The following is an 11,792-nucleotide window of genomic DNA, read 5'->3' on the forward strand; positions in this document are numbered from 1 at the left end:
ACTGTGATGTGAAAAAGAATTTCATTTATCAAAATATACTAAAAATAATAATTCATTAAGTAAAATACAGTTGGTATGGTTTGGCATATACTATGCACAAGTAGATTTTTGGTAGTGTTTCCTATAGCAGTTGCTTTTATTTAATGTTGTCTAGTGAGATGAATGTCAATAACTTGAAATTATTTTGAATTAGCCCACAGCGGTGATATTAAATTATTAAGCATGCCAATAAGAATAGACATTTATCCAAGTGGTATATTTTATAAATAGCTGGAGATAAATTAAAACTAAATTACTAAAAATGTCTGTAAGTTTCCTTCTAAACTCAGAAACTCAGTAGGTAATATGACAGCAGGACAGGAAATCAAGGACAGATAGAGACCTGAATAGTTTATGGGGGAGATACTTAATGATTTACTAGTGTCCTTTCTTCCCTCCTTCCTTTTCTTTAAAAATCAGTGTTTTGTATGAGGATTGGATACATAGCTAGAATGTTTTGAGTTTTAAACATAAGTCTATCTAGTTCTGTTTTTGACTTGGTTTTCTTGAATGGATTAAGAATGTGTCTTATACATGACTTCATGAGAGAAACAAGATTCTAACTTGTTTCACAGCTGCATTGTAAACCACTGCATATTTTTATTTTTAAGTAACTTAGACTATCCAGTATCTATAGTCTAAGAGGATCACAGATATGAGATGCTATGCAATTATATTCATATTCTCAAGAGATGACAGAAAATGAGGAAACAGATAAAGCTGTCTGGAAAATTGGTGCAATATGACTTAAGTGATATACCCCTGAAAAAGCTATTTATCTTTCATAATTTGGAAGCTGTACTTTGTTCTTACTAAATATATTGCTCTAGAAAACTAGTGTAAAAGTTGATTATTTTAGCAAGGCATGAAATGAGGACAAAGAAGGCATGAAATAGCCATGTGGGAAGCAGTGAAAGGAAGACATCTATCTCTGGCTAAGGATCTCTTATCTCAAACACGTGAGGGCCTAGTACTTTACACCTCACAATGTCTTTTTATCCCAGTTGGTAAGAAATGTAACTGTAGGGGCTGGAGAGAGAGCTTAACAGTTAAGAGCACTGATGGCTCTTACAGAGGATCAGGGTTCGATTTCTAGCACTGACATGGTGGCTAACAACTGTCTGTAACTCCAGTTCCAGGGGATCTGACACCTTCTTCTGCCCTCCATGGACATTGCACCACATGGCTGTACTTATACACATACAGGCAATACAATCATACACCGAAAATAAAAATAATAGAGTATTAAAAAAAAGAAATGTAGCTGTAAATCATGCCTGTCCAAATAAAAGAGACTATGTTATGCTTTCATGTACATCTATAGATTCAAATGGCATAAAGGTAGCTATAAATAAACTGATAGAATATAGGGATGAATTAGAATAATTTTTAAAGAATAGAAAGAAGACTGTGTTAACAAGAAATTTTGGGAATTAACTGAACTTTTTGAGGAATTATATTGACAAAAACTTAGGGATTTGGGCTACAAAAGTTCACCACTGTTTAATACTAAGTCTGCCAAAATTATAGAAGCAGGAAGCAATCTGAGAAAACTCTAGGCACATATTAGAAACTAGACATTATTTACCAACATGCTCTTAATATAGTATTGCTTTTTCAAAGTGATAAAAATCAATGGCCTAGATGCAATATTCAAGATAGCAAAGACATATTTATCCTCTTGATTTATTACTGTTTATGATACATGTTACTGGGAAAATCTCATTTCTGAGAACCAAACATTGCAAGAACCTAGCTATTCTTCACAAAAGGTAATATCTATCACCAAAAATAGCACCTCATGTAATCTTTAGTTCAAACTTATTAAGCACCGTTTATTTGTTTGGTGGTACACGAGAGCTTGACACCTGTACTTCAACAAAAACTTTTCATTTCCTGTGAAAATGACAAAGTTAGCTCAAAATTAAGACTACACGGATGTGGTGAAATAATCAAACTAGATAAGGTTACCATTTCCCTTTGAACATAATTCAAATGTGTTGCTATGGATGCATTTAAAGATGTATGCTCAAAGCAGCGGCATGTTTACCAGCTTGAGATGAAAAGATTCGAGTTGCAGGTCCAAAAGGGAAACTCCATTTTAAACTGTCAAATGTTAGCAGTTACATGAATGTCAACTAATAAGAGGGACTTTCCAATAATAATGCCCTTTCCAGGTTAACAGAAAGTTAAAGGCAAAAAGACTTCAAAACTTGACTTCTTAAGCTTCAAGCAAGGTGAACATTTGTAATTTAATTATTCATAGGGAAAACTTTTAGAACAAGAGACTTAAATTTTTATATAAAGCTTTAAAACACATAAGTTGCCTAACTTTGGAAAGATAAAAGTACTCAGTGAGATAGTTACTAAGTGCAAATGCTAACATTATGTTTTGCTCTAATGCTGTATTATAGGTTCAGCAGTAATTTATTTTTATCTAGCGGGGTAAAAAAATAATCTTTTTATTTAAATTTTTGTGTATTTCATAAGAACATCTCAAAATAATCATCCTTATACCCCTATCGCCACAGGCACTCTTCCATAGTTTCTCTGGCCCTCTCTTGACCCCATATACTCTGTCATCCCTGTTAAGGTCCACTGGGTTTTCAGTGTCCCCAGCCATTCCCCAGTGCAAGTCCATTCACTGAGTCTAGTCAGCCTATCTAGAGTCCCTTATTTTAGGAAGATGAGCTCTTCCTCATATAGCAGCAATCAGTTGCCAACAGATAAGATTGAGGTCTGCTGTTCATTTTCTCAGTTCTATGCTGGGTTATAGTCTGCCTGAGTTTGCAAGGGACTTGTGTATGCTGACACCATTGCCATAGAATCATATGAGCAGTTTCCCAGGATCTTGTAGAACTCTGGTTCCATAGGGTCAGGTACCTCCTCCCTGGCTTTTACAATCTTTCTGCCCCTTCTGTGATGGTCCCTGAGACTTGAGTGGGTGAAGCTTAAAGGGGTCTGGTCCAAGGACCATCATTCAGCAGACTCTTGATCTCTATACTTTGGCCATTTGTGACCTTTTATGTTCTCTAATACACATGGCTGGAGTGGCCATAGATCTTAGAGAAAACCCCAAGACTATCACATCACTAAACTAATGTGATTTCTTCTTATGTACAAAATATGTATCCTTTATATTTTCAGACAAATATCCCAGTCACCACTCATCAAATGAACTCATTTTGCACCAGTCAGAGACTATTATCAAGTACCAAAACTTGTCACACAGGGACATTGTCTATGAATTGTCCAGGCCCAAGTGACACATCTATAATGTAACCTCTACAGCTGAGATTCATGTACAATAGAGCAGGGGTAAAGACGAGGACACTAATGAATTTCTCAGTTCTCTATAATGATGCTCCCTCGTGCAGTGGAGGACCAGGAATACAAAAAAAATATATTTTAAATCAACAAAAAAACTTTTATAGGCTAATGAAAATTAAAACTATGAAGTTGTTTAGATAAAATTGAAAACATATTTGAAGTAGAATTTGCTTTTTTAAGACTGAAAACTAAAAAGAACAGACCTTGTAGGATTCTACTATGTTCTTTTTATTATATTTAACCAAACATTTAGTTTCTATTTTAGGGCTGAAAACTATGCATAGAAAATTATCTGAGATCAGATTCTTAGTGTCAGTGCATTAAAAGAATGAAAATAATTATTATGTATGAATAGTATTGTGACTTAATTGAAGCTCAAACTTCTTGGAAAACTAAAGAACAGTCCACTTCTCACTCTAGAATGCTAGAACCATTTAGTTAGATTACAGTTGTAATGTAACAGAAAAAGTTCCATGGGTTGCCCAAGTACAGCTGCCATTTAGACTGTAAATATATTATGGGAAAGGAAAAACAGAAAACTGATACTTATATATAATTAGTTGAATGTCATTGAAACATGAAAAACATTTTTGCTTTAACTAAATTGAAACACTGTGTTTCAACAGGAAGAACATAATATGAACTTTAGAACATAATATGAATTTCAACAGAGTAAGCAAAATTGCTTCAGAAATTAGGAAAACATCTTAACTTCTGGGCTCTACAGAAACACAAATCAACAAAATGCTAATGTTTAATATACATACTGAATCAGTCCAAATTTCTTAATATGTGATCAAGTTAAGAGCAGTTAAAGTGAGGGATTGCATTTTCACTGTGTGAAATAAAAGAACAAAGACAAAAGATTATTATTCTTTATCATTTGGTGATTCTAATTCAAATTTTGAAGCTTATTTAGTTAAGCAAACACCTATGTTCAGCAACTGATTTAACATTAATGATAGCTGAAACTAACTGAAAAGCTTTGAAAACATATTTCACTTTCAGTGAGACTGAAAATCTTAGCCACAAAAGGTATTTTTGCTAGACACATTGGCTTAAACTGTAAGGTTGTAAATACTGTTAAACTGACAGGAAAGATTCTCTACAGAAACTTCTCAACTGAATCTTTAACCAGAACTTCCCTTTCAATATCACCAATGAATTGCAATAGCAGCTGTAGAGTATCAGAGACCTAATTTACATGGTTTTCGTCTGTGAAATGTTAAATATAGCTAACCCATCACCAGATGCCACTTTCTTCCCTGTACACTTCTTGTAAACAATGTGTTGTAGCAATGGGGATTCAGTTGAAATGCATTAACTCCATTAGAAATCATTGGGTAATAAATCTTACAGCTATAATATATTCCATGTTGAAAATTAAATTAGGTATAATTCTATATATTTCTCTATATATACATATATATAACAATGTGAATTGATTATAATAAATAGAAGATGGTGAATCTGTTTTTGCAAACTTGATTTAAGCAAAATGAATGTCATAAATTCAATTGGTAACAAACACAGTTCTCTAAAAGGAAAAAGTTTTAAAAAGCTGACTGCTTTATTTTGCCTACAAAATACAAAGAAAAACATACGCTTTTTCTTTTTTATTTTTCTTTTTTGATGTTGTTGCTGTTGTTGTTCCAAAGACAGGAAAAATATTCTAGTACCAAAAGAAAAATCGTAGCTGGCGTGGTGGCACAATTAATCCCAGCACCTGGGAGGCAGAGGCAAGCAGACCTCTATGCGTCTGAGAACAGCCTGGGTCTACAGAGAGATCCTGTCTCAAAAAGACAACAACAACAAAATCCTAAAGATTCACATCAAATGGAAGCTAAAAATGTCCCAAATATCATAAGAACATTTGTTTTCAGTTTCATTTATACTTTGAGTGCTAACATATGTTTTCTTATTTTAAAACAAAGAAAAATGCTATATAATCCATAAAAAACCACTTATTTTCATTTTTAGAACTAACAAATAATCATTTGCAATTAGTTCCTTAAAATGGACTGTGAATATGAATGTTGACTATTTCACTAAATTACCTTCACACTGGTCACTTATTAATCACAGTAAGTAGAAAATGCTGTAAGAATTGTTTGTGGGATTTTTCTTTTTTTCCTTAAAGAAATCTATAACAAATAACAAGTTCATTTTGACAACTAAACACATAAATTTGCAATTATGTTTCATTAACCAAAATTCGTATCTATTTAAAGACCAATATGTAGCATACATATGATAAAAAATTTTAAAAAATTAAAGTCTTTTGATGACTAATTATTAACTAGGCCACTATGGAGAACATCTGAGTCAGATGTTCTATATTGCTATATACCCATATCTGTACTTCTTAGAGTTATATGCAACACACGAAAACTAAGAAAATAAAGAACCAAAATATGGAAAACATATCAATTACAAGTGGGATATAATTCTGTATAGTGTTCACAGAGGTAATCACTAGTAATGAAACTTAAATGTGCCCTTTCTTAACAGAAAAATAAATAAACTATTATCAATAAAACTAAATCTTGGCAGGACAAGGGGGTGCATGCATTTATTCCCAGCACTGGGGAGGCAGAGGCAGACAGTGCTCTTTGAGATTGAGGCCAGGCTGGTCTACATAGGGAGTTCCAGAACAGCTAGACCTACAGGACAACCCAGCAAAAAGTGAAAAAGAGAAAAATAATAATAAACCCTATAAAATCAAGAAGTTAAACCAAAATAATCATTTTGATTATGAAGTCAGAGGTAAAATGTAACTTATGAAATTTCGACAACTCTTCAAGGTACAATGAACTAAAATCTCCTTTAATGATTCTCCAAAGCACAACTGTTTAATAATCCAACACTTGATGTGCTTCTGAAAATACTAGCAGACCAATAGGGCTAAGGAGTTAATAATAGAAAATTACATGCAATGTCTCAATCAAAATATTCACAGAATTTTGAGAAAAACTGTACAACATACAAACAACCCCTCACAGACCATGCTTAGTTTCTTTTGAAATGTATCAGAGGTGAGCGAGAAGATAAAAAAAAAAACAAAAAACAAAAAACAAAAACATACTTCATGGTTGTTTGCCAGTAGGATTTTTTAAAACATAATCATAAAACTCAAAGCAACAGTCAGATATTTTTATGTCCTAAGTTATTTTTTTTTTTTTACTGGTATCAAACTGATTAAAACTCATCAGTCATTGCTACTAGAGGTAATTTTAATTTTTATGAATTGTTTGCACATTGCATAATCGTGAATTTACAAACTGTTCTTTTCTTGAAAGTGACAATTTAGTATGTATTATTCAATATTTGCTCAATGTTCTATTGTTTAAGTCTTTTTTAGGACGAGCCATATAAACATAGCTAGTACTAGCATTTCATTCATAATAAAAGCCATTATAACTGAAAAAGAACACCTTCAAAAATATGACAACGTTCATTAGTTTGTAAAATTCTAAGAGATGAATCACTTGGGTAAGTTTATGCTTAATAACTTTATGCTGAATATATTAGGTTGAATATTTAGTGAAAATAAAATATAGATTTGCATTCTCAAGAATGTACAAAGAAATAATTTTTGGACAAGTACTAGGAGCACATGGTCTGTCATATTATTTAAGATTATATATTAAATTATTTAATGCAGTTTTATATTTTCACATATCTGACATTATTAAGTATGTCTGTACATTCTAATTAAACTATTGGAATTTCTTTTTATTTCAGCTCCTACTTTCTTTTCAACTGATCATTGTAGCCTCACCTAATTGATTCTTCTACCTTTGTAGACATGATTGTAGATCACTTCCTTCCTTTTCAATCAGCCATACTTTTTGCAATCAACTTCTAAGAAACAAATACTTAAATTAATCTAAACAAATATTAAATTAATTATACTTAAATATATCTGAGGTCATGATCCTACACCTCCTCATTCTACATGATTATGTCATTGCTGCCTTAACTTAGATTAAAATGAAGTGCTGGAAAAGGAAGACAGAGGAAGATACTGTCTAGCTATGATGAGAGAGCCTGGGTGTAAAAATGTCAAACTTCATAAATATTCAGTTTCAAGCAAACAGCTTTTAGAAAGAATACAGGTTGAGTCATTGCGTTTTTCATTTTCTTAAACATTTTTGAAAATTTTCAGGTTCAAAGGAATCACCTGGTTTTTATTCTTGATTTTAATTTTTTCCACCAACCAATTGAAATAAATCTTATTAGAAGGCTCTATTCATGCCAAAATTATGAAATATTTAGACCTTACATATTTCTGCATTGTTTTAATATGCCTACAAATATGCAAAGCTCTTCCTAAAGTAAAAATACCAAAACTTTTATCACATCACACCAGGGATCAGTTGATTCCTGCTTTATTCACTTTTAAATCACTTTACAAATTTGACAAAAAAAGTAGGGAGTCAGACTCAATCCTACATTCCTCTGACACTGATTCCACCGCCCCCCGAGGATATTCCTTTAGGTAAATTTCAAATGTATAGTCTTTGCTAAAATTCTTACTATGAGTTATTATATAATCTCTAAATGAGTATAACAGATGCTTCCTTTAGTTACTGTCTGCATGAATCAAGAACCTAGAAAAGGGGCTGGAGAGATGGGTCAGGGGTTAAGAACACTGGTTGTTCTTGCAAAAGACCTGGGTTTGAATCCCAGCACCCACATGGAAGCTGACAACTGTCCATAACTCCAGTTCCAGGGGATCTGACAGCCTGTTCTCTCTTCCATGGGCATTGCATGACACAAGTGCACTTACCTACACGCAGGCAATATATGCATACACATAAAATAAAAATAATAAATAAAATATTTTTAAAAAGAACCTAGCAAAACTCACAAACAGATCAGACCCTTACTTTTAATCAGTCATATACTACAAAACTAAGTCCATATCTCACCAATGTATAATCAGCATTTTTCAAATCTTAGAAAAAATGTAGTGATTTTATCTATAAGGAGTCTGTTCCCTCAATTTTCTAGAGCTCTGATTTCCTGAAATGCAGTAATTTATCAAATATATCAATCAAGACAATGATATAATGAAACTATAGAGAGAACTAGTAAATTTACTTCCTTCATAATTAGGAAAGTCTATTCTAGTCTTTTATTAATCTGAGGACTGGAATAGAAAACAATGTTGTAATGGATACATAGGGTTATTAAGTTTAATTTCAATAGTTATTTCTAACTTAAAATTGAAATTTCTGACTTGTAAAGAATAAGACAGACATATAGAAAGATTATTTGCTAATTTTCCTCATTTTTTCACATCATCTTCCATAGGTATACTCACTGAATATGTCAAATGTATTTCTAATTTTCAACACATTACGAATTGAGGATTCTCTAGTAAATGGAGCTAAATTACAATCAGAATGAAGTCTCAGTAGGGAAAAAAAAGGGCTATTCCCTCAATACATGTTCAGTCTGAGTAATGAAGTAAAAATACTTAAATAATAGTACTCAGCTCAATTTTTTATCTATTCACATAATCAAAATTCCTTCATCCTTGAATTTTTTACTATGTAATGATTTCATTTTTATTGGTTCCACATTCTTCCATGAGGAACATCAAGTAAAGCTGATTCACTTTTTCATTAAACATTCATATTTAAACTATAAATCAAGTGTTCAATATAAGTTTGCCAAGCCCAACGTATTTGAGAAAATGATGTGAAATTTATTGTACTTATTAAAGAAGCTTACCTTATCTCCAAGACCAAGGAAGAATTGATTTTCCAACCTTCTACAGAATGCTGGAAGATAGTCGAGCCAGCCTTCCGAATGATTTTATCAGAGCTATTGACAAGTGATCGACTCAAACACAATTCACCATCTCTGAAATAAAACAAATAGACCAGCATTGTAAATGTCAAAAACTCTGAGTGTAAGTAATATCATACACAAATTGAATAACATTAGTGATAAAAAAAATCAGTATTTTTTTTTTCTGTGGGTTAGAAGAAATTAGAAACATGGTGAAAGGTGTTTTAAGAATTATTACAACAGGGGCTAACCCTAACCCAGCACCCACATGGTAGCAAACAACTGTCCACGACTCTAGTTACAGGGGATACGATGCCTTCTTCTAGCCTCTGAAGGCTTTGTATAACATGGGTGTGCACTCACATACATGCAGGCAAAACAATCATATACATGAAATAAAAATAATAAAGATTTATCACAACAAATTTCTACATATTCTATTTGAAAAAAATCTAATTTCTCATGTGAAGTAATGACCTCATGGCAGTTAAAGAGAAATAACTCTCACTAAAGCTCCAATACCAACTACATCACAGGCTACTACTTAGATAAAAAGAGACAGACAGAACGCTTCATCAGTTATCCTGCATGTGCGTACCTGTGATCACAAAAATTAATGTTTATTTCATTTAAGGCATGGAAATATATTAGAAAATTTGTTTAGGCCTAAGAAAAAACAGATCTGTGCATGTTTTTGATTCCAGGGCCACTTGCTTTGTGTTCTTGGGCACTACCTCACTAGGTCACCGTAGTCTTACATTGGTCTTGACCAGCAACAATATCATTATTTAATATGAAATGACTGTGAAGTTTAAAGGGTTCTCATCAAGCGTTGTTGATGTGCTAATTTAAAAAGACTTGTCTCCATCATATCAAGGAAGAGATTTGTAGGGGGCAGAGATTGTGTCAGGAAGAAAATTCATTCTGCTCATTATGTCATGTGCTTTTCCACACAAGTTGTTGTATTAAAAACAACTACTCCTGCAGTCAAACTTGTCTAATATAACGTGTGGATAGTATACCATGTGCACTGGTAATAGGAGTTCTGGTGGTACTGATTTTGGTGAGAGACGTTTATGTTGTCATTCATAGCATTAGGACCTACACAGCTAAACTGTTCACAACATAATAAACTGAGTTGTTTTGGTGAATTCTAGATGTAAGCCTAGATTCAGAGTATCACCAATTTCTAAGGAACAAGAACAAAAAGTGTCAGTCCTTTCAATATGTGCACTTATTTACACATCACATCTTTTTTTAAAAAAATATTTTATTTATGGGGCTGGAGAGATGGTTCAGTGATTAAGAACACTGGCTGTTCTTCCAGAATCCCGGGTTCAAATCCCAGCACCGATATGGCAGCTAACAACTGTTGTAAATCCATTCCCAGGGGATCTGACAGCCTCTTCTGACCTCTGTGGGCATTGCAAAATAGGTGCACTTACCTACCGGCAAGTGTAGTGCAATGCCCACGGAAGTCAGAAGAGGCTGTAGGATCCCCTGGGACTGGAGTTACAGACAGCTATTAGCTACACATCACATATTAATTTTTAGTCTCTCCATGGCATTGCTAAAAAGTAACATGATTATTTGTTCAATCACAAAGTCTAAATGTGTGTATCACTTAGACAATTTTCTGTGAATATCAATAGAAACACTGCTTGTGCAACAGCTGTTGGATGAATTTGGGAAGTGGAGGCTGATAGTTTGGTTATTTGTTTTGCATTCTGTTCTAAACATATAGTTTAATATTGAAGCAGCTTTCTGTGCTGCTTATGAAAACATATGAAAGCTACTCCTGTGAAATGTGGATCTCTATAAAAATTAATATTTTGCACATTTCTATTGATGAAAATGATATGTTTGTATGCCTATGCATAGCTAATATTAACCATTTTACAGAGGTCATTTAGGATGTGAGGAAACAGAGAGCAATTTCCTACACAGTGATCCAGTCATCAATTTTCATATTACACTTATACCGATAATAATTACATGTAAGCAAAAATGTGGATATGCACAGAATTTAACCTTCACACTTTGGAGACCCAGCTTTAAGAGAGCAAGCATAAATTATCACCATTTTGATTGTAAGAGGCAAGAATCTTTCCAATATTCACCCCCATTAATAACTGGCCTGCCAGTATATTTTTCTTACCACAGATTGCTCCAATTATAATACTTTAGACAACCAATAAATTTTTATAGAGTAAAAATATGCATGAGCTTGAACTATTTAAGACTTATACAAGGTTGTAGCACTTACTTGTGGTTGCATATTTACCTGTACAATGATTGCTAAGAAGACAGACTTTATTCTACGGACATTATCAGAACTTCCAAAATTAAAATAAAAAGTAACTTTTAAAAAGTACATTTGGCTTTTCTGTGAACACTATGCTACCATGGTACTTTGGTGCTTGAACTGCTTTATTAAATTGGTGATTGGCCAAATATCTGACTTTTATTACTGTAAAGAGCCTGAATGGACAGAGCTATATGTAATCCTGATTCAATTTTACAGTCAAGGAACTCATCAGAGCTTCTAGAACATTTTTCCACAGAGTTAAATAGTTCCCATGTTTTTTTTTTTTTTTCACATGTGATCTTGGTTGCATTCT

The 11,792-nt window shown here is 33.0% G+C and overlaps 1 protein-coding gene across 1 annotated transcript in view; it reads right to left on the minus strand.

Moving 5' to 3' along the window:
* Positions 1-11,792, minus strand: part of St8sia4 (ST8 alpha-N-acetyl-neuraminide alpha-2,8-sialyltransferase 4) — a 92,786-nt gene that overhangs the window by 75,961 nt on the left and 5,033 nt on the right. The window contains exon 2 of the mRNA XM_008834599.3: positions 9,112-9,243. Coding sequence (XP_008832821.1) covers positions 9,112-9,243 — 132 coding nt within the window. The remainder of the gene's footprint in view (positions 1-9,111; positions 9,244-11,792) is intronic.

This window comes from Nannospalax galili, unplaced genomic scaffold, assembly GCF_000622305.1.
Source record: "Nannospalax galili isolate Female #2095 unplaced genomic scaffold, S.galili_v1.0 scaffold16, whole genome shotgun sequence".
Classification (NCBI taxonomy): domain Eukaryota; kingdom Metazoa; phylum Chordata; class Mammalia; order Rodentia; family Spalacidae; genus Nannospalax; species Nannospalax galili.